The sequence below is a fragment of the Perissodus microlepis genome, chromosome 1, assembly GCF_051167445.1.
Source record: "Perissodus microlepis isolate ML-2025 ecotype Zambia chromosome 1, ASM5116744v1, whole genome shotgun sequence".
In the NCBI taxonomy this organism is placed as follows: domain Eukaryota; kingdom Metazoa; phylum Chordata; class Actinopteri; order Cichliformes; family Cichlidae; genus Perissodus; species Perissodus microlepis.
In genome coordinates this window covers 37,005,956-37,033,609 of record NC_140461.1, presented here as the reverse complement: position 1 = coordinate 37,033,609, position 27,654 = coordinate 37,005,956, and the positions used below count along the sequence as shown (strand labels likewise).

At 41.2% G+C, this 27,654-nt stretch overlaps 1 protein-coding gene across 9 annotated transcripts in view; it reads left to right on the top strand.

The window, feature by feature from the left end:
• The window catches only part of LOC146394208 (serine/threonine-protein kinase BRSK2-like), a 142,501-nt gene that overhangs the window by 94,187 nt on the left and 20,660 nt on the right, over positions 1-27,654 (top strand). For 3 of the 9 annotated variants that reach the window (XM_084918806.1, XM_084919080.1, XM_084919158.1), the window contains exons 4-14: positions 441-581; positions 2,747-2,863; positions 5,604-5,637; positions 8,041-8,109; positions 10,947-11,093; positions 11,892-11,923; positions 12,592-12,756; positions 12,992-13,089; positions 15,994-16,147; positions 20,243-20,302; positions 25,955-26,015. In XM_084918806.1, coding sequence (XP_084774932.1) covers positions 441-581; positions 2,747-2,863; positions 5,604-5,637; positions 8,041-8,109; positions 10,947-11,093; positions 11,892-11,923; positions 12,592-12,756; positions 12,992-13,089; positions 15,994-16,147; positions 20,243-20,302; positions 25,955-26,015 — 1,078 coding nt within the window. The remainder of the gene's footprint in view (positions 1-440; positions 582-2,746; positions 2,864-5,603; positions 5,638-8,040; positions 8,110-10,946; positions 11,094-11,891; positions 11,924-12,591; positions 12,757-12,991; positions 13,090-15,993; positions 16,148-20,242; positions 20,303-25,954; positions 26,016-27,654) is intronic. The other 6 variants (XM_084918883.1, XM_084919237.1, XM_084918962.1 and 3 more) reach the window with 3 other exon arrangements.

Sequence of the window (27,654 nt, the reverse complement as noted above, 5' to 3'; positions counted from 1 at the left end):
AGTCCAGTGTTATAGAATGAAACCAAAGGCGACACAGGTGACGACGTTTCGTCGACATTGTTGTTTGTTGGGGAGAAAACTTACAAACACACAGTCCAGCACTTCAGAGTCACACTGCTAGGATCGAAGATTTATGTAAATTTGACAAACTGAACACATTCTGTACTGTACAGGAGACACGGCACAAGATTGATTGACAGTGGTCTACAGCCAATCAGGACGCAGAACACAACGCGCTGTAAAAATAAATAAATAGAAAATAGAAAGTATGCAAAATTGCACAAAAAACCCCGCAAAACAGCGAAGCCGCGAAAGGTGAACCGCGACAGTGAGGGACCACTGTAGACATGACTGCAGCAGTAAGTGTTCCTTGTTTTACTGGTATTGCAGGTTTCAGAGGTTTCCCGTCACATGTATTTGGCCTCTGTCTTCTTTTGCAGATACCTGGTGCTAGAGCATGTGTCTGGTGGGGAGCTTTTTGATTACCTGGTGAAGAAAGGCCGGTTAACACCGAAAGAGGCTCGAAAGTTCTTCAGACAAATCATCTCCGCTTTGGACTTCTGCCACAGCCACTCCATATGGTTTGTCACTCAGAGACAAATATTGGGTTTCATCACTGAGGTTTTATCAGAGGGTTGGGTTTTAGCCAGGAGTGCTGGGGAGAAATGGACTTTCCATGTAACTCTGTTCTACAGGGCAAACATCAGGGTGCAGTAAAACAGATAATTTATCACAGCAATTTGTAATTATACATTTTCGAAATTACACCAGTGTGTGGGTGAGTCTCAGGTAGCTCCGCCCACACACATCAAACAGACCAGGTGAGGCCAACAGGTGTTTTTACTAGGACATGGAATCATTTAAGGCACAATGTTTGAAGAATATATCTAAGCTGTGCTTCACAGCTCTGCGCTGAGCCATTATAAGTGCGACCGTGCACAATAAACTGATCTCGTTGCCTTTGCTTAAACGATGGGGACCAGGTCTGCAGCCACTCTCAGGAAGTTGCTGTCTTCAAAGCAACTTTGGTGTGTTAATACGGCAATAATAGGACAGGCATCAGTCTGCTATCAGTGTGACTGAATGAGGTCAAAGGGCAATTAAATGTAATCTGTTTGTATTAATGCGCCAGTTAACTGTGATAAATCTGCAAAAATTGCAAGTCTGTGTCGGTTTCTTCAAATCTTTTGTCATCCTCACCCCACACAATTAAACAAAAAGTCACATGAAGTGCTCAATATCCAGTGTCCAGCTGAGTCTCGTATTGCAAAGACATGTTGCAGATTTAAGGTCAGGCTGACTGCAGCGTGAGGGCAAAAATCTGTTTACCAAATGCAGTATTGTAAAACTGAGGTAGTTAGTCATAATGATAGTTAACAGAGTTCATTGCCCCGCCCTGCTTCTTCACCTTTGAGGGAATTTGCATTTAGTTTAATGTGCACTTAACGAACTAATAAAAAGATCAAAGCATTCTTACTGTAGTTTATATTCTAGGGATTGTTTATGACTTTTCTATCGTTTCTACAAACACTGGAGTGTTTGCTCCATTCGGATGTGTGAAGAACGGGTTTCCTCCCGCAGCCTCTTTCCTCATCAGCTCCAGCCGGGGCTGACTTTAGAGGCTGCAGCTCCTCTTGATCTCTTTTCATCTCTGAGACCACCTTTAGTTCCTCCACACATGACTGCAACACAAGAGCAATTGCACATCAAAGATGTTCTGCCTTTGAGTCTCAGCGTTAGACATCAAGCGTTCGACTTTTAAGGAGCACATTTATTCTCCGCTGTGTGTTTTCTGTAAGAAAGATGCACAAAACTCGAGCTCTGTATGTCTGCGTTTTATTTCCCTCGCTGGTTTTAAGTAAAACTGTGGACTCGTATTTGACTCTTTCAGTCGCTGATGAGTTGCAATCACCTGGTCTTGATTACAGAAAACATTAAAGGCCGTTTCCCTGAGGTCGGGACATGACTGCGAAAGCTGGCACAGCTCTGATGACCTTCTGTATTCACTACTTTGAGTCGAGCCTCGTGGGACAATTTAAAACTGCTAAACTGATCAGTGTGGAACAGATTCTTACAGTACATGATCCTGGTGTACTGTAGAGGCACCAGTGTTCACACTGGGAACATCACAAAATGGGAAAATGAATGTTACATTTTTAAAAGATGGACGTCCCATCACGTATTATTCTCTGCTGCCCTGGTTTAAAAGCATCAAGCTGATCTGGCTGTCACCATCACCCCTGTCCTAAAGCATAGCATGCTTCATCCTCCCACGTGACTTTAATCAGAACCATAATTTACAAAATCAATTTGTAGACTCGATTCTCTATAAGTAACGTGTTCACTGAGGTCACAGAGCAACTGAAGAGTCATTTTCCAATAGTACTTTGTAATGTCACCATTCCTGAAGGATCCTGTGGACCTCAGCATGCAGACAATAAGACCTTGAATAAAGGTTAGAAACCAGCCTACGCTCCAGGTTCAATTATGTGTTTACTTGTTCTTTACTTGCCCTCAGACTGTTTAGCACCACCAGGGTGGCAGCTGAAAATATAAGGCCCATGTGCATGTAGAGTCATGGCTCCAGCTGGGCTCAGATTGTCTCACTTATCATTTCCTGCTGTGATGTTTGTCCTGTTGAACAGAGTCATATAACCAATTCAAGTCCCTTGAAAAGCCACCACCAAGAAAATGTATCACGAGTAGACTCATGTCTGTCATCTCTGTCTTTGCTGTTCTCTGGCAGCCACAGAGATTTGAAGCCCGAGAACTTGTTGTTAGATGAGAAGAACAACATCAGGATAGCAGACTTTGGCATGGCGTCTCTGCAGGTCGGGGACAGTCTGCTGGAGACCAGCTGCGGGTTAGTATTCAAGTTATTGACTTGCAAATTATACCAAGTGAATGTCTGACACGTTATGCTTTGAGTTCTTTATAACGAGCACCAAACGTGAACATGCTGAACAGAACAATAGATGTTATTACTGTTCTAAATGTATTCCATGGTTATTATTTGCACATCTTGATTTGCATGACTTTAAATCCCTTTAACTCGCCAGTCTTTCCATTTACCTCTCAGCTGAAAACCTGCTTTAGCTCTTTGTTTCTGACTCTCTCTCGAGAGACATAATGGTTCACAGTGTCATTTTTCCAGCATCTTGTTAGAACCAGTTGCTATAAATCAAAAGCGTAATGAAAAATGATTGTTCCAGCAGTAGAAACCTTTCCTAGTATTTTGTTGTGTAGTCTTTGTGGGATATGTGCTGGTCAGCTGTAGGCCAAGCAGCATTTCCCAGAGTCAGCCATGTGGAACGGCTAAAGCTTGGCTGCTCTGGCTCAGAAATGCTGCACAAAGCAGGAGGGAGACAAATCTCTGCAGTCCAAGTGCTCCAGTATACAAACATGTGGACAGTTTGACCCTGTGCTGTACATGTTGTGTGCTGGCTGTGTGTCCGAATCGCCAATAAAACAAAATATGATGTGGAAATGTTGGCAGATCTGACATGTGATGTACCGATACATGCCGAGTCTTTCTTTGGGGCGTACCTTATAGTCTGATAGGATGGATACTGGAAATCTTCCATATAACTGAACCAGTATAGGGCGTCCTTTACTTCTGGAGCTAGTTTAGACTTCTGCACATGGATTTTTTATCTGCATATTTTCAGTAATTTATGGCTGTTTGCTGGGCATTCAGTGGAGCTGGCAGTACGCGTGCATCGATTGGATTCAGTGGGGCTTTCGAGTCACTAATAGTCTTCAAGCTCACGCTGACACTGTGTCCGTGTTGGGGTCTGTCAGATTACTCTTTCGCTGAGCGATCCTTTAAATATCTCTCGTAAGTCAAAAGATTCTTTCACTTCATGTGACGTTAATGGAATTCATTAAATGAGCAAGCTGCCTCCAGCAGGAAGGATGAAAATTAGCTCGGGTGTAATTAGATTGCAGTTAGTGTATTTTGACATGACTGTGTTTGAGTAGTGCAGATCGACTGGGTTTACATACATTATCATAATTAAGTATGTTGCGAGTGAAGATGGAGTGTGTGTTTACTCTGCGAGTTTAGATGGGATGCTGCTGGAAGAAGTCATGCTCTCTGCTTCGTTTATTCCATGATGAATCCGCACAGGGAAGCTCCAGAGTACAGTTAGTTCTGCTGCAATTGTGAAATTATTAGATTATTTAGAATGCAGACATGAGAGGAAATACTAGAGAAAAATGACCATGTTTCAAAAAGCAGAAAGTGCAATATTTAAACAGGAAGGCAAAGAGCGCAGAGCCCATATTTTGGCACCGTGCATTGTGAGTACTTAACGCTCCCTTTGACTCTATCACAGCTCGTAGCGCTCTTTCTGCAGCACTTCAGAGTCTTTCACTTTCTGGCATATTTTCGCTCATTGCTTCTGCAAGTGTCTGCTACGACTGTGAGATTCTTTATCCATCTTCCTGCACTGCTCATTGAACACTCAGATTTTCACTGATGGGGGTTGTGAACTGTGAGAAACATGGCAAAACGTTTGTGCCTCTTCAGGTCGTCTGTTGTGGATTTTGAAGGATTATTGTTCTATTATAGAGGATTTTCTCTTTGAAATTGTCTTGCAAAGTCTGACAACCACCACAGCAGAGATGGTTGAATTCATTCTTCCATTGACCATCGTTCCACAGTCTGCAGAAAAGACTTCTTTTCATAAAGGTCTGCACACATTTCTTTGCTTATTGAGCTCGAGGTTCACAGGATTTGTTCACTTGTATACAGTGCATCAGGGTTTTTCAGATACACACGTGCAAGCTTCTGTTTCAAAATGTAGATATGTTGATGCAAGAAAGGTCAGCTTTTCCAGAAGTTTCCTGCAGTCCAACAAGTGGTTTGGATATCTTACAAGCTGTTATTAGAAACTGAGGAAATTGCACTAGCGGCATAGGATGCAGTGATGATTCCTGACGATTCCTGGCTCAAACCTCTGGTCGGGGCGTTTGTGAAGATGTTGCATGTTGTTGGTTTCCCCTTACAGTTCAAGGCCTTTCGCCCAGTGTCACCTGGGACATGGATGGATGGATCCACTGGGATGGATCGAAGCTGACTTCTTCTTTGTGGGCATCAGTTATGCTAGTTTTCAGAGTGCTATAAAGCTGTTTAGGGCCTTGGTTTCAGAGTCACAGTATCAGAGGCTTAAACACATACCTGCACTTGACAAACATGCTCTTAAAGGTCTGGCACTCTGATAAAAGACATAAAAGAAAGCCCATGTCGCTTTTCTAAAGACATTTTTTTGTCTGTCTTACTACAACCTTTTTATGAGTTTGTATAACTTTTGTTTAAAATTATTATTATTTTTTGCCGTGTGTTGGATGCTGCCGTGCGTTATCCAATAAGCCGAGCCACCACAGCACAAGATTCTGTTTTGAGGCTGCTCGATGTTATGTAATACTCTTTAAGCATAAAGAAATCTGTCATGCAATAAAGACTGATGTCATTATTTTAATGCATGTGAGGTAAAGACTTGCGTGTTTCAAGGAACTGCTATCCAGAGCATCAGCTGATACTTCCCCAGTGTATTTATTGTGCTTCATGTTGTATCCTGAATGGCCGCCTCTTCTTACAGATCTCCACACTACGCCTGCCCAGAGGTTATCAGGGTAAGTGCTCGCTCTCTTCTTGTCTGTCTCTTTCTTTCATTCAATAATAGGAGCTCTGAATCAGAGTGGCTCTTACATCACTGCTCCATCCTCTCTGCATTCACCGGGCTTCCTCGTTCCCTCTCACTTGTGCGTCTTTATTGCCATATTTCTTTTTATTCCTACTTCCAGCTGCCCATACCTGTACATCTTCATAAAGTCAAGACTTTCTTTTCAGTTTGATCCCTTTTTCTGTGATAGGGTCTTAGTTTTGATTATCATGGGGCACTTCTATCAACAGTATGCCCCGAGTGAGTGCTCTGTACTCTCTGAGGTAAAGGGTCGTAATCTGCATGGTTTATTTTTTTATTAAATATTTCTCCAAGTCAAAAACACAAAGTTGCTGTTTAAAAATGCCTGTTTCAAATGTAAGAAATAGACATTGTTTTTAGTGGACAGTAGCCCAGCTGTGTTTCTATGCTGTCAACATTCAAAATAGTTAAGCATTGAACACATGACTGTAAAATCAAACTGCAACAAAGGGCGGTACTTTTCTTTTCAAGGTTTAACCCCCAAAACATCATTAATTATGAGCATTTGTGATTTAGTGTTGTTGTTTACTAATAATTCTTCATTAACAATTCTACAGTCGCTTGCAAAAGTATTCGGCCCCCTTGAACTTTCCCACATTTTGTCACATTACAGCCACAAACATGAATCAATTTTATTGGAATTCCACGTGAAAGACCAACACAAAGTGGTGTACACGTGAGAAGTGGAACAAAAATCATACATGATTCCAAACATTTTTTACAAATAAATAACTGCAAAGTGGGGTGTGCATAATTATTCAGCCCCCTGAGTCAATACTTTGTAGAACCACCTTTTGCTGCAATTCCAGCTGCCAGTCTTTTAGGGTCTGTCTCTACCAGCTTTGCACATCTAGAGACTGAAATCTTTGCCCATTCTTCTTTGCAAAACAGCTCCAGCTCAGTCAGATTAGATGGACAGCGTTTGTGAACAGCAGTTTTCAGATCTTGCCACAGATTCTCGATTGGATTTAGATCTGGACTTTGACTGGGCCATTCTAACACATGGATATGTTTTGTTTTAAACCATCCCATTGTTGCCCTGGCTTTATGTTTAGGGTCGTTGTCCTGCTGGAAGCTGAACCTCCGCCCCAGTCTCAAGTCTTCTGCAGACTCCAAGAGGTTTTCTTCCAAGATTGCCCTGTATTTGGCTCCATCCATCTTCCCATCAACTCTGACCAGCTTCCCTGTCCCTGCTGAAGAGAAGCACCCCAGAGCATGATGCTGCCACCACCATATTTGACAGTGGGGATGGTGTGTTCAGAGTGATGTGCAGTGTTAGTTTTCCACACATAGCGTTTTGCATTTTGGCCAAAAAGTTCCATGTTGGTCTCATCTGACCAGAGCAGCTTCTTCCACATGTTTGCTGTGTCCCCACATGGCTTGTGGCAAACTGCAAACGGGACTTCTTATGGTTTTCTGTTAACAATGGCTTTCTTCTTGCCACTCTTCCATAAAGGCCAACTTTGTGCAGTGCACGACTAATAGTTGTCCTATGGACAGATTCCCCCACCTGAGCTGTAGATCTCTGCAGCTCGTCCAGAGCCACCATGGGCCTCTTGGCTGCATTTCTGGTCAGCGCTCTCCTCGTTCGGCCTGTGAGTTTAGGTGGACGGCCTTGTCTTGGTAGGTTTACAGTTGTGCCATACTCCTTCCATTTCTGAATGATGGCTTGAACAGTGCTCCGTGGGATGTTCAAGGCTTGGGAAATCTTTATGTAGCCTAAGCCTGCTTTAGATTTCTCAATAACTTTATCCCTGACCTGTCTGGTGTGTTCTTTGGACTTCATGGTGTTGTTGCTCCCAATATTCTCTTAGACAACCTCTGAGGCCGTCACAGAGCAGCTGTATTTGTACTGACATTAGATTACACACAGGTGCACTCTATTTAGTCATTAGCACTCATCAGGAAATGTCTATGTGCAACTGACTGCACTCAGACCAAAGGGGGCTGAATAATTACGCACACCCCACTTTGCAGTTATTTATTTGTAAAAAATGTTTGAATCATGTATGATTTTCGTTCCACTTCTCACGTGTGCACCACTTTGTGTTGGTCTTTCACGTGGAATTCCAATAAAATTGATTCATGTTTGTGGCTGTAATGTGACAAAATGTGGAAAAGTTCAAGGGGGCCGAATACTTTTGCAAGCCACTGTATTTCTATAAATCTGGGACTACAAATGATTTTAGATGCTAATTTTATACATTTTTGAGAAATGAGGGCTGCGATTTTTGGTCAGTTAATGTGTTAAGGCCCAGAGCAGCCAGGGTGATGTTTGGGAAACATTTTAGGATGAATCTCATCTCTGTGTGTGTCTGCATGTGTGTACCAGGGCGAGAAGTATGATGGGAGGAAAGCCGATGCGTGGAGCTGTGGAGTCATCCTGTTTGCACTTTTAGTGGTAAGTGACTTCTCCTACTGCACTGCAATGGCAGAAAATGGCCTGGACATTGTGCTTTTACAGTCATTTTGACACGCGTTTGGCATCTTCATGCAACAGCAGTGAAATTCATAACATTTCCAGACACAACCAAAATATTGAAGAGCTGCAAACATCGCAGAAAAAAGAAGCAACAAGACAAAAAACTGAGATTAAAAACAGCTACAATTGTGTGATAAATGACCATAAAGTATTACTAAGAGATGCGAAATGCCCACAAAGAAACCAAATAGTTTAAATATAATATGTAATGACAAACTGAACAAAAATGCAAAAAGGTGCAAAACAAAATCAAAAAATCATGAAGAGGGATGCAAACAACTGTAAAAAGAGGAGCATCGTATCCACGAGGAAGCACAACAGAATCTTAACATTAAAATAGTTACATTTTCTAAATCGGGCAACTCCTGATTTGATACAACGTGACAAGGGAAAAAACCAAAGGGGCGGAGTTAATTCAGGTTTTTCCTTGGCAAAGTATTTATACTGTATACAGCCGGGATAAAGTAAAAAAGATCGTGAATTACTTCTGGACAAAGTAAATCACCTGATGGGAGCACTCTGCATCCTTTGGTATACCTGGAGTCTGTGGTTTCCACCAGCCAGGATTAAATTAAAGATGGGCTGCTGGAAACACAATGTGTACTGATAAAATATTAAAACCACATTATAAATAAAATGGGTACAGACAGGATGTTCTCCTTTTCTTTGTAACGGGCCTCTTTGTTCTAAATTGTGAATCGACAAATGACCGACTGCAGAAGAATGTTTCCACAACAGAAATCTGTGTTTCATAAATGACAAAACACGGTGATCGATCATTTAAGGCCGGTCATAGGCAGCACTGGTGTGTGCAAATGTGGCTGCTGGTTGCATACATCTACATGCACATTATGTTCCTGTGCCGTAACGACCGTAGCTTTTCAGGAGAACTCTGTGGAATGTGTTGTGTTTGCAGTGACTGTTTATCTCTGCAGGAGATGCTAATAGCACATTTGTGAGTGAGAGTCCAACTCTGACCTTTGTTTGTCTCATTGTTCCCTCTTGCTTGAATGGCTAGCTTAAATGATTCATTATTACTAAATATTATTATACCAGCATATCATATGTATGTGCACGTACAGCCTTGATGCCCTGAATCTAAATGAGACTTTAGTTCTTTAATCACTGTTTTGTTGAAACTAGTGCTGTCAGCGTTAACCTCGTTAAAATGACGTTAACGCCATAACCGCATTAACGCAACAAACCTCCGTTAGCGAGTTAGCACGGATCGCCCCGTGCGTGGGGCTGCACAGTGTTAACGAGTGATCCGCGCTAACCGTCTAACGTAGATTTGTCGCGTTAATGCGGTTATGGCATTAACGTCATTTTAACGAGGTTAACGCTGACAGCACTAGTTGAAACATATGAGAAAATGCAGGTTGGAGAGCTCACTTTGTTTGGTTTGATCAAAGGCTGCTCAATTGTAAAATGCGGTTAGAGATTCTGTCCGTCCATAAAATAATCAACTTATTCTTGTCAAGCTAATAGATACATTTAGACCCGGACCACGTGTACGAGGCTTTATTATGGTAAATATGGCAGCTTGTATGTAGTTTGGCCATGGGTAAAACTGGGCCTCTGAAAAACTCTGGATTTTGTAAATTCCAGGTTGTGGGAAAATAAAATATTTATGTGGGGAAAATCCAGTTTATCCTAATATTGTTTTTTTCTTTCCCCTACAAAATGATTTGAATATGTCAGCTTTGCTTCGTGCAGACACATCACATACGAAGGCTTTTCATACCAGCAGCTCTGTAATGTGATAGTAGTGACTAAATGACTGTTTGTTTTGGTGCCGTGTGAACGCACGAGTGTTTTATCCTCTTGATGAAGATGGATCACATAACACAGTCATCATGTGAAGATAAATCTCTCCGCTGGTGTTGTTTTGATTACCACGCAGTGTCAGTGACCATCTGGCTTCATCCTGCTTGTTTTTTTATGAGGAGGAAACGGTATCAGTCATCATGTTATTGAGCGTGCGCCCTAGCTGGAGAGCAGAGGCAGAGCCGGCTGGCTGCAGTACAGAGTGCCTCATCATCACTCACTCTGATGACTGATACCTCTCGCAAAACTGCCTCTGGTCACCTTCTTTGTCAAACGGCAGATTATCTCTCAGGGCACACCTGACAGGCCGGCTACATGACAACAGGCAGATGTCAGCGCTGGGCCATGTGGTCTCGTGTTGCTGGTGTGATTTTAATACAGAACTGCTTAAACAAATAAATACAAAGAACCAGGATCTGCTGTGCTCGTTTTTAGCTCCATATCTTCATTCTTGGTAGTTTGCATGATTCACAGAGCAATCCACATATTAATAATGATAGTTTATTAATAATTATTGAGTAATTATTCAGGTTGTACCAGGCCTAGAGGCGACATCGCTGCTCATCCACTAACTGAAAGCTACTTTAGCTCCTCCCCCTTTAAGGCTGTCACCACTTTCCTCTGATTGCCTTCTGCTCATCAACAGAAAGCTTAAGTAGCCAGTGGGCGGGGCTTCTGTGCTTCATGTGACCAACTGTAGATATCCACTCTCACTGACATTATGAAGATCTGGGAGTACAGAACAATCTGAAGTGGAGCGTTTACAGCATTGGGAAGACTTTAGACTCCAAAGGAGTATCTACAGCTATGCTGACCTTTATTAAGACCACGTTATTAAAAAGTAACCACCACTACAACAGGATGCATAACAGAAAATAAGGGATTGAAATGTGTAAATGTTTAGACGTTACCATTGTGCCTTTTCTCAGGGTGCTCTTCCTTTTGATGACGACAACCTGAGAAACCTGCTGGAGAAGGTGAAGCTGGGAGTTTTCCACATGCCTCACTTTATCCCTCCAGACTGTCAGAACCTTCTGCGTGGCATGATTGAAGTAGACCCCATCAAGAGGCTGACGGTAAGCTGCTGCAGTCTGCTCACGTCACATCACCTCCTGGCCCGATTCGTTATAGACCCGGAGAGGACTGAGGTCCTCCATCAGCGTGACTGTGGTCGCTTTGCATTTTTATGATCTCCGGCTGCTGCCTTAGGAACTACATGCTGCACTTGTGCTAAATTTAGCACATTTGCACTGTGACTGACTTTGCAGCTACTGTTCTTTCCTTTCATCTAAAGCCAAAGATTTGTTTAGAAGACAATCATTGCAAATATAACAAAAGTACTGTTAGATAATCTGCTTTCACTTCATTTTCTTCTGCAGGTTAAGCAGCTGTGTTAGGCATCATACCGCAGCTGATAAATCTGTAATTCAGGAGTAAGAACAGCATAAAAGTGTAAAACTAAATCAAACACCAAAGAAATGATAAACAAGTCACAGAGAAACTATTTTTAAAAACTAGTTTTATAAAGAAGATTTGAAAGAAAAGGCTTTTAAACTTTTACACTGCGAACCTCCCTGCTTCCTGCATCTGTTTCCCTTTATTCCAGCTAAGTCATAGCCTAGGTTTACTTCACTGCAGTTAGCCGGACGGTGGCTGTAGGGTCTGCTCCTGTTCACTGCTCCTGAGCTTTAAAAAGGCTGGAAAAAGCTGCAGCGTGCAGTTAACCAGCATGCTCACCAGTGGACACTGGATCCTGCAACTTAATGCTGTTTGATAAAGACACCCATTCCCTGGATCTTCAGAGACCATTGAGCCTGCTCGTCTTTGTCCGTTTCACTTAGAAATCATTCATTAATGTTTATTTGTCCTTACAGTTGGAGCAGATCCAGAAGCATACGTGGTATCTGTGAGTACAGACACTTGAGTTTATTTTCGTCTGCTTCTGTCTTGGTTCAGTGTGTACGTGCATGTCCGCTTAAAGTGATGTGATGAAAGCAAAATGCCACAGCAGATAATGCAGAATGAAAATAATAAGAGTGTTTTTTGAACTCTCTGATGGAGACCTCTCAGAGAGGAATCGTGTCCATTAGTCCTGAGAGTGAGAGCTGTGTTTGCTCCAACGCTGAAGAGGCCAGATCATCAGGATGCTCTAATGCACCTCTGATTTCTAATGGATGTAATATTTCTGGATTTTAAAACTCAAATTATTTTTGATTTGAAATCACACAGAGGGTCACACAGTTCAGTAAAATCTTATTTCACTGATTTTTGCCATCTTACTAAACATTTTAGATTGAATTTTTGTGTCACCACCAAAACACCACCACCACCACTAAAACTCTTACTGTGTATAAATGTATCCTGTTATCAAAAGCAAGTCTTGCCAGATTTTTGGCCTGCTTGACAAACCTCTGTGCATCTTTGGTTCGATTACTTTACTACTTACTAACTTTCCACCAAATTGAAGTTTTCAAAAGCTTTTTCTGATCATTGAATTCAAGGACTGAGCTTCTCTTTTGTTGTGAAGCTTTAGTGTCTTCACCAGAGTGTTTGATTGTGCGGTTTATGTTGCAGAGCTGGAAAGAACGAGCCAGAACCCGAGCAGCCCATCCCCAGGAAGGTGGCCATCAGAACACTGGCTTCGGTCGAAGAGATCGACCCCGACGTCCTGGAGAGCATGCACTCCCTGGGCTGCTTCAGAGACAAGGACAAACTGACCAAAGATCTGCTGTCTGAGGAGTGAGTGACAATGAAGGGACGAGGGAGCAAAAAGTCATTTACAAAACCACACATGAAGCAGATTGAAAGGGTGGGAGGCGCTGAGACGGAGAAGAGAAATATATTAGAGACTGCTTGACAAACTGTCAGCTTGATGAATTATTTCATTTAATATCTTGCGATGATCAACCATCTTTTTGTTCCAGTCTCAACCGCTGGGTGCTCAGCTCACGGTCATTTCTCTTTGTCTCTACAGGGACAACCAGGAAAAGATGATCTACTTCTTGCTACTGGACCGGAAGGAGAGGTATCCGAGCCACGAGGACCAGAACCTGCCACCACGCAACGAGATCGGTAGGCCAGTCTAACCAATATCTGTCATTGGTCCATACATGAATGCCTCAACGACTATTTGGTGTTTTGCTAATATCTTTGGAACGCATGTTCATCAGCCCCACATGACTGAATTTTAATACCTTTGGTCATCCCCTTAACCCCTTAGGGTTTGGCTCAGCAGGTTTTGTTAACATGCTAAGCATGTTTATACAGTAAATCAAACTAGAGTAAGGCAAATGAAGCAATGAAGGTTTTAAATGCCAACATTTTTTTTGATCCCATATGTTTTGATTCTTTTTAATTATTTCATCCAGGATTGCCACAAACCTATTTTACAAAAAATATACATGTTGTTTGATTCCAGTTTTGAACTATCTCTATTAACTTTGAAAGCAACTCAAATCTACCAATAACCTGTTGTCTGTCAGTGTCCATGCCAATTTATCTGCATATATAAGTATTATCTGCATTTCTGTTTGAGTAAGTTCCTACTAATTTTTATTTTAATATTAATAGAAGCTAGCAACTTAAAAAAGGTGTTTATATTTAATTCATTCAGGTTCATCAAAACTGATGGCTATCCGGTCTTTAAGTCTGACGTCATTAGCCATGTCTGGGTCTAAACTCCGCTTTAGGTCCCAAAGTCAAACAAACACTGCAGCATCACTGAGAGTTACAAACTGTCTAAATTCTTTCATCTTTAATAAAATGATCAGCGTTGCTGCTTTATCAGGTTTAACAACTAATTTTAACATCCAGGCATCCATGAAAACAGAATTTATTACCTTTAACGATGTTAGACGTTAGCAGGAAGTTAGCTCGCTAGTTTCCACCTAAACCTGATATAGCATGTTCTGACTGAGAGATTTTGGAAACAAATTCAAACGTACAGCTCTGCTATCACTTCCAACATAAATGAAGACAGAAAACTAAACAGCAGTGACGTTTGTAGGATTACTGAAGTTGGGCTAGCTTTTATATAATGATGTGCTACGTGGTGGCTAGCAACACAGCTATGTTAGCATAACATTAGCACAGTGAAGCTGGAGGATGAACGCTAACTTTTTTCCACTTGATAAAAGTTAACGTGAGGGTCCCCGATGGTTAGGGACAAATGTAATCGCATGGCAGGATGCTGTAAACGGACCAAACTTCAGTCAAGAGAACAACTGAGATAATCCATCCACAATACGAGGTTAGTCATTCATATACTGCTGCATGGGCTGGGCTGTAGTTACATCGTAAGGGTTTAAAAACTGAGCTTTAAAATGAACAGTGGTAATAAAAACTGAGAGCGATCACTGACTGTTTTTAGAGGTTTGTTGAGATTAAGTAGAACAAGATACAAACATGTTAAAAACACAACAGCCTTATTAAACGCAGAGTAGTTTGGACCCGGAAGCAGGATTAATCACGTCATCACTTAAATACCGGATAGTAAGCTAGTTTATGATTGTCTCGCTAGTTAGCCGATTTTCTATAAATGTAGGTTTGCCATTTTCACTTTTCACGCTGTTAGTGACTTTTGCTTTGGTTTTTTCTTGGATAGTTAGTTAAATACACTCTTTTTATGAGTATAGCTCTGTGGTTAGTTATCTTTTTGTGAAAGAGTGCAGAGTGAGCTAGCTAACAAAGCTACACAGTCTTTGTGTACTACATGTAGAACCTTTTTTCATAAATTTTTATTGTTACTACTAGTTTAAAAATACGTTTTTGGAAATGACATACATACACACACATTTTTTTTTTTGCCTTTCCCGTTTGGATCTTTAGCCGTCAGAATTGTTGTCTGAAGGCCAAGAAAGATGCCAAGCGGATTTACTTTACCAAGTGGATCATCATGGCCTTGCCATATTGGTCCATTTGATTGACCTTTATTATAATTATGTATTTATTTGATTTGATTTTTGGTTGTTACAGACGGGACAGACATGACTGGGGGATCGGACAGGGAGAAAGAATGAAAGAAAGAGAGGGAGAGAAAGAAAAATAGAGGAGAGAAGAGATGATGAGAAAGGGGAGCAGAAAAAAAAAGAAAAACAAACAAAACACCTGGATCACCTGTATGGAGATAAAAAACCAGAAGAGAAAACAAACAACAAAGAGCAACATAATAAAAACAACACCATCACAATAAACTAGATAACAGTAGATACTAAATATTACATGTTATTGTGCAGTACGCAAGATTGACAGCGCACAATGTGCTTTGAGGTAGCAGCCAAGAAAGGTGTAGTTTGTGTCTGTGAACACCCGTGTGTACACCTGTGTGGATCAGCACGCTTGTATTCAAAGGGTTTCTCCTTGTAACGATCTGCTAGGGAGTGTCATCAGTATTTTAATGTGTTGAAGTAAAATTTAGCTAATGTTAGCCATTTAGGAAAAAGCTAATCTACCAAATTAAAGCTAAATATATGCTAATACAGTCATGTTTTGACATACTGATTAGCTTTTTAATGTGAAACTGATAATAGCTGAGATACCAAGAAAAGGTATTTTGTGTTTGTTTGCTATCTTCTTTATCCATGAGCGTCTTCCTTCCACAGAAAAAAGTAAGTGGAAAATCCTGACTAAATGTATGTCAAATGACAAAATTTGGTATCCTTGTCCAAATACAGGAACACATTTCTTTTCTACTCTGCTCCTTTAAAGTGGTGTTCTAGGTTACATGTAGAGGGGTAAAAAGAGCATAATGAATAGCTTAGGGGGCTGAAGTGTTCTGATAAACTGAACCTTTCAGTTAGTATTTCACCTTTAATTTACTGTTTTATATCAGCTTTATGAGATTCTACCATTTGATAAATATAGAATAACGTGTTATTTTTAATTCTTCTGACTGTTTTTTGTTTTTTAATGATCACTTTTAATGTTTTTGCCTTTATCTTTTTCCTTCTCATCTCGGCTCACCCTGGGCCTGCTCAGCAGACCCTCCCAGGAAGCGTGTAGACTCCCCCATGCTGAGCCGTCACGGCAAGCGGAGGCCGGAGAGAAAGTCCATGGAGGTGCTGAGCGTCACAGAGGGAGGGTCTCCTGTACCGGTGCGGCGAGCCATCGACATGGCCACGCACGGACAGAGGTAAAAGACCGACATTGGCACGTGTGCTCGTGTGCATGGACAAACATGTTTCTCCAGGTCAATCAAGGCTGTTTGCTGTTGTTTAAAGTGTCATTGATGAGTTCTGAATTGATTATCAGTTATGATAAATAATGCATTTAATCACAGTTTACAGCACTTTATCAAAATTGGACTGGTCTTTTAAAAATATTAATTTCACACGTGTACTGTTTGCCCTCAGTACGACTTTACTTCAATCTTTTGTTTCACTGAGCTCTGTCAGGTTTACTGGGAAGTCTCTCAAACAGCTGTAAGTCCTTCCATGCTTCAGTGAACTGTGGTTAAATACATGATGCATTATTCTTTCTCTGGTGGTGTCAGACATACAATACACATCACACAAGGCCTGATGTAATCTCTGGGTTTAGATCTGCCTGAGACTAATGGTGCACTCTTAGCTCTGGCAGAAATTCATCACAGATGTTGAAATGCATGGACCGTTCTCTCAGGTTTGTGCGTGGTGTGTGTAAAGTGTGCATGGAGCATGCAGGACAAGAAGCATCCCGGTTTGAGAAGCTGTGAACTGAAATCCATTTAGCAAGCAGGCGTGCACGAAATCTGTGGATGTTTTTGTAGTCGAGCTGTGACAAAATAATGGAGGAGATTGTAATCCATGTGTTTCCTGCTTCCTAATAACCTTGTATGGACATGGGTGTACACACATATATGACAAACAGAAAAAACTAGATGATAATGTGAAACCCTACATGAAGAGCTGAAGCAACAGCATGTTGCTTACTAGGGGAGTGAGGTATTAGTATGAGACAAAAGTTCTAAATCTTCTAAAAACATAAAAAAAAACAAGGCAGAAAAAAATATCTTATTAACTTATTATCTGATGGCATCTGAGAATAATGGAAGTGAGCGGTCTTCATCAGTCCTGGCTCTGCAGCTCCCTCACCAAAACCAGAGTAGGAGTGAGAATGCAGCTGAGGATCAATCCCATGCTGCAGGAAACGGCAGACGATGTCCAAACTGTATTGTCGTTGTCGGGGGTTTATGTGTGAAAACAAGCTTTCATCAAGCTACCATATTAAATTACTTACTTTATATTCAGATGCAGTAGAAACGATTGATGGAGCATCAATTTAATGGCCTGATGGACTTCTGTAGCCAATGGTTGACACTGTGGTGGCTGTATGTGTTTTTTATATTATCTGTGTATTTAAAAGAGAGCAAGCTAACACATTTAATTCAATATATGCTCTGGATGTGTTTTGAGTAATTTATGGTGTCATAGAAGAGGTTAAGTAGAAGGAGCTGAAGATCTTTGTGGTTCTCTTTCATAGCATTCGTTTCCTGTCTCATTATGGGAATGTCTCTTGTGTGACCTTATCAGAAGCTCAAATGCCTTTATGCCAGCTACGTGATGCCCAGACAGTGGGATAGCTCAGTAGGTAGAGTGTTTGCCCCATGACCGGAAGGTCGGGGGCTCAAATCCACCAAACTGCTACCTTGCGGTACCCTTGAGCAAGTTACCGTCTCTGCACACTGCTCCCGGGCGCTGGATTGGTATCTGCTCACTGCTTCTTCTCGTTTTTAACAGAAGAGTGGAAAGACACCTGTGCTATTGGGTGCTAGCATACAAGCAAGTCAAGTAGCAATACTTTCACCCCGGGAAGTAGCAATCTTTTCCCAAAGCAAAGTAGCAACACTTTGCTAATAAAGGTACCACTAGCTTTATCATCAGGTAGCAATACCCTTCGGCGCTAACGGTTTCTCACATTAGGTAGCAATACCTGTAGAAAAGTACTTTTCACCCCATGCTAGCTGAAGAATAGCAATATTCTCTGGACTTTAGTGAGTTGTAGAGCTCGCTAACATTCACAACTCTCTAGCTAACCATGGCTATGACTGAAAACAAAGTTGCAAAACTTTGTCCTTGCAGCAAGTAGATTTCTGCCTGGGATACACACCCCGTGTGTGTGGCATGCCTTGGCTTATCGCATGCACGAGCTACCATGACATCCATACACAACTGTATCCAATGCGCGGCTTTCACACGCAAACTACTCCGCCGCAGGCTAGCTCGCCAGGCTAGCTCGCCAGGCTAACCTGTTGGGTGGCGACCCTTTGCTGTGTGAGGCTGCTGCGGCGCAAGGAGAAATTGAAATGCCCAATGATTTGGCTGCAACACCAGGCCCGAGCTGGGCAGATGCAGACCCTCACCCCATCGTCACTGCTTTCCCGTCACTGGAGACACATGGAATATGTGAGTTTTTCCCCCATGCTTGAGTCACCCTGGATTGGAGATGCTAACGAGGACAGAGATGAGTCAGGCGACACGGAGCTCCTGCTGTCTGACGATGAGGAGGAAGAGTCCAACTCCTTGGCTAGCATCGGCTTGGTTGAAAAGCCCTCGGCTACCAGTGAGGTTGAAAAATCTGCACTGCCGTCTCCTCTGGACATGCAGGACGTGTGCAAGCGCACAGCTGCTAGGCTCAACATCCCGTGGCACGGCGTGCAAACCGAGGTTGTAAAATCTCGTTTTGATGGTGAGAAATATCCAAAGGCAAAAAAGACGGGAAAGCATGTGTTGCCCGTTTCCCCAGAGCTACTTGATGAGATATAAGTGATGGGGAAAGAAAAGACATACAGCGAAAAACACACCATCGTGGGGAGCTCCCTTTTGGTTTATGAGAGGATGGAGTCAAATGCCACAAGTGGAACTGTTAATATTGAGCCATCTTCACCTGAAGACATCTATGTCCTCATCACCCCATCCCTCCTCTCAATGACAGACCGCTTCCAGTCTAGCCTTACAAATAAGTGCTAAAAGGCAGCAGGTCTGTGGGTAAGAGCCCACAACGCCGCCTCTATGCTAATGGCTTACCAAGCCAAGCTAGAAAAGGACATGACAGCTAAATCAGATACCACAGTGTGGGAAGAAATCTGCGTCATAACTCACCACGTCCTCCACCTCCACAAGGTAGCTATACAGGCTGCTGGGAGAGCCATGGGTCTCATGATTATCCAGGAGCCGACACTCTGGCTCGGGCTGACCAACCTGCTGACTAAGAAAAAAGAGGAGCTCCTCGACACCCCTGTCGCCCCTCAAGGACTCTTCGGCGTGGCTGTTATATCATTGCAGAAGAGATGTGAGGAGAAAAAGAGAGGTGACAAGGCTCTTCTCTAGGGCCTTGGGCCGCTGTGCCTCTACCCAGGTCCTTTCCAGAGCAAGTTCAATGGGACATGTTCCACACAGAAGGCAGAACCCGGGCCGGCGTTCCCATCACTGGACCCTTCAGAGTGAAACAGCAAAAGATTGCAGTTGTGTTTCACAAGCACGTCTCTCATGCATTCTGGATTAAACTGCGATAATGCAGACGTGCCCGTTGCCTCCGTCACAGGTGAGGAAGGTGACAGGACACCGGGATGGCGAATGTTGGCAACCACAATAGGGCAGCCTGCGTGAGTTTGAGATCACCTGGTCTGCTGTGTTCTTGTTGTCAGAACATGAAAAACTGTTTCTCTTCATATAAAGCAAATTGTACATTTGCAGTATATATTTTTCTTGTTCTAAAACCATATTCTAAATGCTGACATATGCTATGCTGGAGTTTTCATACAAATTGTTGTACGCTGCTCTGCTTGTGATGAGCTGCACTCAGCAGGTGCTGTCTGATTTGTTACACTTCAGCAGCTTTAACAGCCAGAAAGCCTGCGCGTCTGGCTGCGTTCTCCTATTTCTGAGGATGATTCAGACAATAAAGCTGAACATTACAGCTTGTAAAAATGTTTCAGAGGTGCAAAAATACAGAAACTGATTGTTTACGGTAAGGGAGTGTGTTGAATGTCCCACTGACTCCAGCATGATCCATGAATGTGTGTCTCCTCTTAATTTTTGACTCCTTAGTTCTCGATCTCTGCATGTATTTGAGGTTTTTTAGTTGTTGGGTTCTTGGTAATTTTTGTCTTGTTTTGTTTTAGTTTCACAGTAATAAATTAGTTTCAAGATTTATTTTTTAACAGGCTCGCATGTTGCACATTAGGTTTTCCCTTGCTTGACTGCCTTTCTGTCTATCTCTTGATTTTTTTTTTCTGCCCCCTTTTTAGCAAATCTGTTTTCAGTAAGAGCTTGGATATCACAAACGCTAACTGCAGCAAGGAGGAAAGGTATTGGATTTCTGAGTTTCTGTGTTGTTGTCTGTGTTATTTTCTTCCCACTCGTCTCTTTGGTTTTTCTTATTGCTTGCGAAAGTTCGTCACACCTTTGTCTTTCACTTTTAGATGTAGCATGTGGTTCATCATAGAAAAAGTTTATTTATCTTTTGTTATGAAAATCTGTCTGTGGCCACTCAAATATTTGTGATTTCTTTTGCATCATTTTTACATTAATTGATCATCTAAAAAACCCACATTGTGACCAAAGCAACGCCACAACAACAAGATATTCTCTTTACTAACAAATCACTTCAGATGCTCAATAAAAATACGACATTAAGAAAAACAAAAACATCCCCAAAAAGAAACACAATCAACATTTCTAACAGCTAATGTCAATAATATTTTATTTTCTGGACAAAGATGGAGAAAGTCTTATTTTGTTATTAGTGGATTGAAATCTCTGGCGACAGGCGAGCATCATTTCTCTCAGCACCGTCGTTGGCTCCGTTTTTTACTACCTTTGAACTGAAGGAACAGAAAACTGAAGAGTTTGAAGGATGATATTTATGTAATGAGTTTGGGTCTCTGGAGAGTGACATCACACATAAATGCATTGGTCCAAATAAAGGTAAGGCAGTGACTCTGTGTTACTGCCTTTGACAACATATTTTCCTCATATTTTAATAAATAAAAATCAATTTTATGTTAGGGTAAATGCAACCCTACTTCAAAAAACAGGTTACAAATATTTCCATTACAATCCTGGTGAATAAGTCTAAAATCTTTTTGGTGGATCACGTTTACCTTTTCTGTCCAGTACAAGGTTTTTGTCTAAATGCTGTAGTCAGTTTTCACCTTTCTTCTTATATGTTCTGACTTCTTTTCATTTTAGGGCCACTGTAGGTGCCCCTTATTTACTGTAAATGGATCCGTCTGTGTGAAGAGTGCCTGGACAACAGCAACTTTTACATGATGTTAGATAGGGCTGTGCAATATGACCAAAATCTCATATCCTGATAACGATATAAATCACAAAAATGTAACATTTTCTGTAAATTCTGTGAATCTCGACTTGCGTAAAGTGTTTCCAGCTGCGCGTCATGTAGCTGGAGTCGAGTGTTTTAACAGATGCATGAAACGATACATTTTTAGACATAAGTTGTAACGGCCGCCTTTTCTTTGTGAGTATTTATTACACGGCGTGCTGCGGGGAAAAGCCTGTTCTAACGTTTGAGTCTAAGGTCTATTTTTTAGCACCTGGCGGCTCTTTTTTACTTCTCATCCATAAATAATCTGCTCTTTCACGTGATTCAGTTTATTTTGAAAAGTCTCAACAAGATCTTGAGTTTTATTGTGAAAGGTTTATGTGGAACATAAACAAGCGGACACGCGATGCTGTTACCGTCATTGTTGCTAACGACAACTCATAAAAACAGGCGCTTGTCCGTCCGTAGTGTGGTTATATTAAATATAAGAGAAAGAGAGAACTTTAAGAAATTAATATAGCCACTATAGTGACCATCAAAACGATGAAAAAATATTACCGTAAACAGTTTATTTTGCGACACCACGAAACAAACGATAGCGTAAAATGAAACGATAGGCGTTTTTATATCGTCATCCGATATATATGGTTATATCGAACAGCCCTAATGTTAGAATTGTAGGGACAGACTACAGAAGGCCCTGGTGTCCATCAGTGCATAATAAGACAAAGTGGATACAAATGGAAACTCAGGTGTATTGTGTCAGATAGTATTGGATCTAAACAGTATTTGGATCCAAGTAGCATGATGTAAAATGGTCACGCTGTTATCAGAAGCCTATATCAGTGTGAGCAGAGTATTATGTTCACACTGAAATCTGAAAAATGGCACACGATGAGTTTTGCACTCCCTTCCTTTTTGGTGTTGCTTCCTCAGCCGCTGAGAGGCAAACACAATTTTTAGGTCAACTTCCTGCCTCCGTGTCTAACACCGCCTCCTCCCCTCCTAACATCTTCACTCCATATCGTGTGTGTGTGTGTGTGTGTGTGTGTGTGTGTGTGTGTGTGAAGGAAGTACTGGCAAACAAACAAACTTTTTTGCACTTTGCCAGTGTGTTTTTCCAATGATGCATGGGGAGGGTTGTGTATAATGATTTGTGGATCCTCCCTGTGCGGCTGACCTTGCAGGAGGAACACAAGTTTGTCTATGGATTTGTGGCCTTAATGGAGATTAGCATAAATTAATTACTTTGAATGCAGATGGAGCATAAACACGAGATGAAAATGAGGTTCACAGTCCCACTGAACAGCTTTTTATCTTGCTCGTCATCTAACTGGGAATATCCGTAAAATGAAGCTTGTTGTGCCCACGAACAAACATCACCAGCAACAAACCAGGAATCCATTTTCCCGTTTCAGAGATGAGCTAGCGTTAGCGTCCTGGGTTTGTCCTGGATGGGCGCCACCGTTGATGAATTGCGTGTTACAAAAGAGCTCCTCTCCCTGACGGGAGAGTCCCGTCGCCATGATTTAACGTAACATCAGCGCATGCTTCCTCAGCATGAGGACGCAGAGCAGATAGAATATGTATGATTCTGCAATATTATACTCTGTGGGACTGTATCACAGCGGGACTACAGACAATAATGGAAAACAAAGAGCTTTTAAAATCATGAGGTAGTTGATACAATTAGCAGATTTTCAAAAAGTTAGGTTTGATGCTTCCAACTTCTCACGTAATGATTTCTTAACTTCAATTATTTATTTGTTTTTGCTCTTCGGTTATTTTAAATAACTTTGATGGTCCAGTTTTTGGGTTGAAAAACAAACATCATGAATGAACTGTGATTTCATCATTTCTTTAAAACTCTTTAAAACTATAAATGTTAGCTACTGGTATATTTTTTTGCATAACCAGAAGCGCCATATTTGGATAAAAGGGTAAAGTGCAAAAACGATCAACTAATTCTAAGAAGCTTAGGTTGCAAACTGCATTCAGAAAGAGCACTGGTGCAGTGCACAGACACACATCTGCTAATTAGTTCAAATTGATATAATTTCACTCACCAAAACAAACATCGTCGATGATCTGTACCATTTAGTAAGTCATTGTTTGTCAGGTGTTTTCATTAAAAAATAGCCTAAAAGGTACTGACGGCACAAACAGGCGAGAGGCACAGTTCAGTGGCTCCAATTAGATGCAAAGATGAGGCCTGTCAGAAAGTGTGAAACGACCCATAGGTAGTTGGGCTACCAGGCTTTAAACATACTCTGTAATGCTGTTAAGTTAAGCATTTTAAAATGAGACTCTGAGAGAGACCTTTGTTTAATTCATTTGGAAATAATATCAGTTTTTAGTTGCAGTTTACTGGTAGGAAACATAAGCAGTGATCACATTTAACGAGGTGCGTCTATATATTTAAATTAATGATAGCTGCTTCAATTGAAAGATTAGAAGTGGTATTATTAACACAGGCTCACCATCAGGTGTTTGATGTTCGTCTGTACTTAAATACGTAAATCATCAGCATGTTTAAGTCAGACTAATTCATCGTGTCATTAAAAAAACAAGATTAATGTAGTTTTCTATTTCAAAAAGACAAAAAATCTGGATGATGAATCAAGTAGCACAGCAGCAGTTACGCAGATGTTTTATTTCACTCACAGCTGAATTCAATTAAAGTAGAATGTTGAGTTCAGATGTAAAAATACTGTTTATAAAAGCTTTACACAAGCAGAAGAAGCTAATTGATTTCTAACAACTTGCTAATATTTGTTTTAGAAGTTTCTTCAGCTGCATCGCTGTAGAGACGCTAAAGCAGCCAAAGAGAGAACATTTCAACATCGGCATTTTAAATATTATTTAAATAATATTATTATTATTATATTATGGTTATAATGAAAATAGTAATAATAATGAAGAAACCAAGGGGCAGCGTCATAGCTGTGAGCTCCAAATACTGCCTCGTGTGATGACAGCACATCTGCAAAATCTAATTTGCGGTTGGCAATGTCATTTCTCCTTAATGAGAATTTTATTTATTTATTTTCTTATTTTTGTGTGTGTGCCTGTGTTTCTATCAGTCTGTCTGTGTCTTCAAGCATTTTTAATTATGATGTAGTGTTTTCATTTTTCACTGCCAACAAAGCCAAATCGTCTATGGGCAATTAAATCCCAAAGTCTTCAAAGACGTCAGCAGGCCTGAATGGTGAAAGTGGCGTACGGGCAAAAGCGAGAAGGGGGGGTGAAAAGTTAATGACACGTAAATGAAAAATGGAAACACTCATAAAAAGAAGAAAAGAGAAACCATGGTAATGAATTTTGCAGTAGCTCTCTGGTTCTGTGTGTGTGTGTGTGTGTGTGTGTGTGTTGTAACACTGACTGAGCTGCTCTGAACTATCTGAACTTTGGTTAAGGACATGAGTTACTGAAGCCTTAAGTCGTCCTGTCACACCATAACTTTCCCCTCTAGTTGTATTAGCCACACAAAAGCTAAGATCCTTCAGAATCAGTGGAAGTGAAAATCTCCACTAACCACTTCCACTGTAACTAACCATTTACGGCCAGGTTAGCAGCCTCTTACTACCGTATCTGTAATGGTCATTGCACTAAATCAAATAGAAAAAGAGGAACCCAAAGACGGGAGGAGAGCAGTCAGTGAAGTCTGTGGATAGAAATCATGAGAATGGAGCAGAAAAGTCCAAAAAATCACAAAAAAATTACTTGGTCAGGATATTTTGGATAAGCGGAAGAAGATGGATGGATTTCCACCATAGCCCACATTTCCATCAGGGCTATATTATAGGAATATATTATATTAAAGGTAGCACCTTAACTCCAGTGATCAGGAGAAAAGGCTGCACTTTGGAACAGACCAGCTCTTTGACTTGTAATGCAGTCAACACCAGAGATTTTGAAAACTGTAAAGCACTTTATTTTGTACACATTCATCTTTTGCAGGGGAAGCTGAGTATATAGAAATGTGGAAGATGAATGTTGTCTGGATGAAACAATGAATGATTTAAACATTTTCAAAAAGAAAAAAGAAACTTGCTGAGGTCCAGAACTCATGCCAGCTGTAAAAAAGCATGCTAGCTTAATGGTGCTTATTGTGACTGTGGCCTGGGGGGGAAACAGCCTCGCTGACAAATGAATTTTTAGTTCAGTGCCCCACGAGGGCAGCTCAAGAAGTTTGGTTTGGAGAGCTTACAGATGTTGATAAGAGGAAAGGTTTCAGCAGGACGGAGACAATAAAATGTATTTGTAGAAGGGAAAAAAGGAAGAGCTACACAGAAAGGTTCAGCTCCTTTGGATGAAGTGTGTGTGTGTACATGTTTAGGCATCGCTGTGAGGACAGAAAATTGGCATGCTACTATACTTGTGGAGACCAACAGTCACTTATGGGGACAAAGTGCCGTCCCCACGAGTTTGAAGACATTTTTGAGGCTCAAAATGTGGTTTTAGTGTCAGGGTTACAGTTAGGTTATGGTTAGGTTTAGGCTCAGGGTAAGCAGCAAGGGAAAGCATTATGTCAATGAGATGTCCTCACCAAGATATGAAAACGTGTGTGTGTGTGTGTGTGTGTGTTGCTTTGTACATTGTGGTATTGTGCATCATGCATACTGTCCACTTTGTGAATATTGATTTTACCTTGTGTGTGTGTGTGTGTGTGTAGGTCACGGTCAATCAGTGGAGCGTCCTCTGGTCTGTCCACCAGTCCTCTCAGCAGTCCCAGGGTAAGTATACGTCCCTTCCATGCAGTGATTGGTTCCCCACAAGCACCTTGCTGGCTGACTGGCTCTGCTGGCATATTGTTACGCTCATACACACATACTTGTTCACATTTCCCTCCCATTGCCTCCCATCAGCAGCTCACATTGTGGACTTCATCATAAGCCTGTTTGACGTACAGCACAGCCTAAATGAGGGAAACGAGCGAGTTGTACATCATGTCAGGGCAGGTGAAGAAAGAAGAACTCTGCAGTGAAGCCAATCTGGAAATGTTAAACTAACTAAAGCATGAAAAGGCCAAAGCTGACTATATACAACTAACAAAGTCCATCTGAGAGCCACTTGTAGTTCTCTCATTGTAGCCTGCTGAAGATTCATAAGACTTAGTTTAGTTTTATTGAAAAAGTCAAAGCAGAAGGAAAAAACATGTCAGTAATTTTCTAACAGCTGGTCAGTGTGGGCTTCAACTAACATCAGCAGGAGGAACTCGAGTAAATTTCAAGTTCTGCACATATGATATTAGAGTATCCGTCATAAAAATCCCCACAAAGCGCTCACTGTAACGACAAAACAAATCACTAACAATGGGAACCATAAAAAACGAGTCCTCTGGTAAAATAACAGTACAGCTGCGGTAAATAGTCAATTAATTTATGTAACTGATCGAAGTTTAATAGCTTAATAATTTGAGTTTTCAGGGAAAAATGTTTTTAAAAAGTATCTATCGAGTCTTCCATTGTAGTAAATGAAATGTTCTGTTTTTTCAGTCATATGTCATAAACGCTCAGCACGTTGTTCCTAATGACCCACTAGAATACGCCAGCGACCTCATTGCTACGAGGTAGAGCTGGGCGATAGAACGATAACGATATGTATTACGAAATAACTTTTTCTCGATAGAAAAGTTAAACTATTGCGATAGGTCTCATCGCTCTTGTCCTCTTAAAAAAAAAAAAAGAAGAAGAACAGCCAATCCAAATGAAGTAGCGCAGAGCCGAACCAATCACAGCCGCAGCGTCACGTCACGTGACTTGTTACGTACAGCACAAGTGCCAAGCCGCACATGTGTATTTGTTTGGGAAGCAGCCAGCCGCCGTGCCGCCCGGGTAATGGAGGAAATGAGTGTGCCGACTAGAGAAAAATCAACCGAGAGCGTGACCGAAGGTTACCGAAGAGAAAACAGATGATGGTTCCAACGCCGGAGAGATTGTCGAACGGAAGAATCATAGAAGTTCTGTAGTGTGAAGGTATTTCGGCTATTTCAAGTCTGACAAAAAAGTAGCGCGCACTGTAAATTGTGCCGAAAGCAAGTCTGGAAATACAATAAAGCGGTGCATGCTCAATCTGTGACTGGAAGCGCTAATTCGTCATTCGGTTTTTGTCAGATTAAAGTAACTGTTAAAACTGTTTGAAAAGCTAAGCTATACAACAAGGAGAGATGGAGAATTTCCTTTTAGTTCTCAGTTTATTTGATATTGACAAAAGTTAGTCAATTTTGTCTGTTCTTCTGTAAAACAAACTAAGATTTATTTTTAGAATTAATATTTTGTTTCTAAGTGGAATTGACAATTTAGTAGTCTGTTTTGAGACTTTGAAAAAGTCTCATGTTCCTTAAGTACATCTACCCTGTTGAACTTATTATGG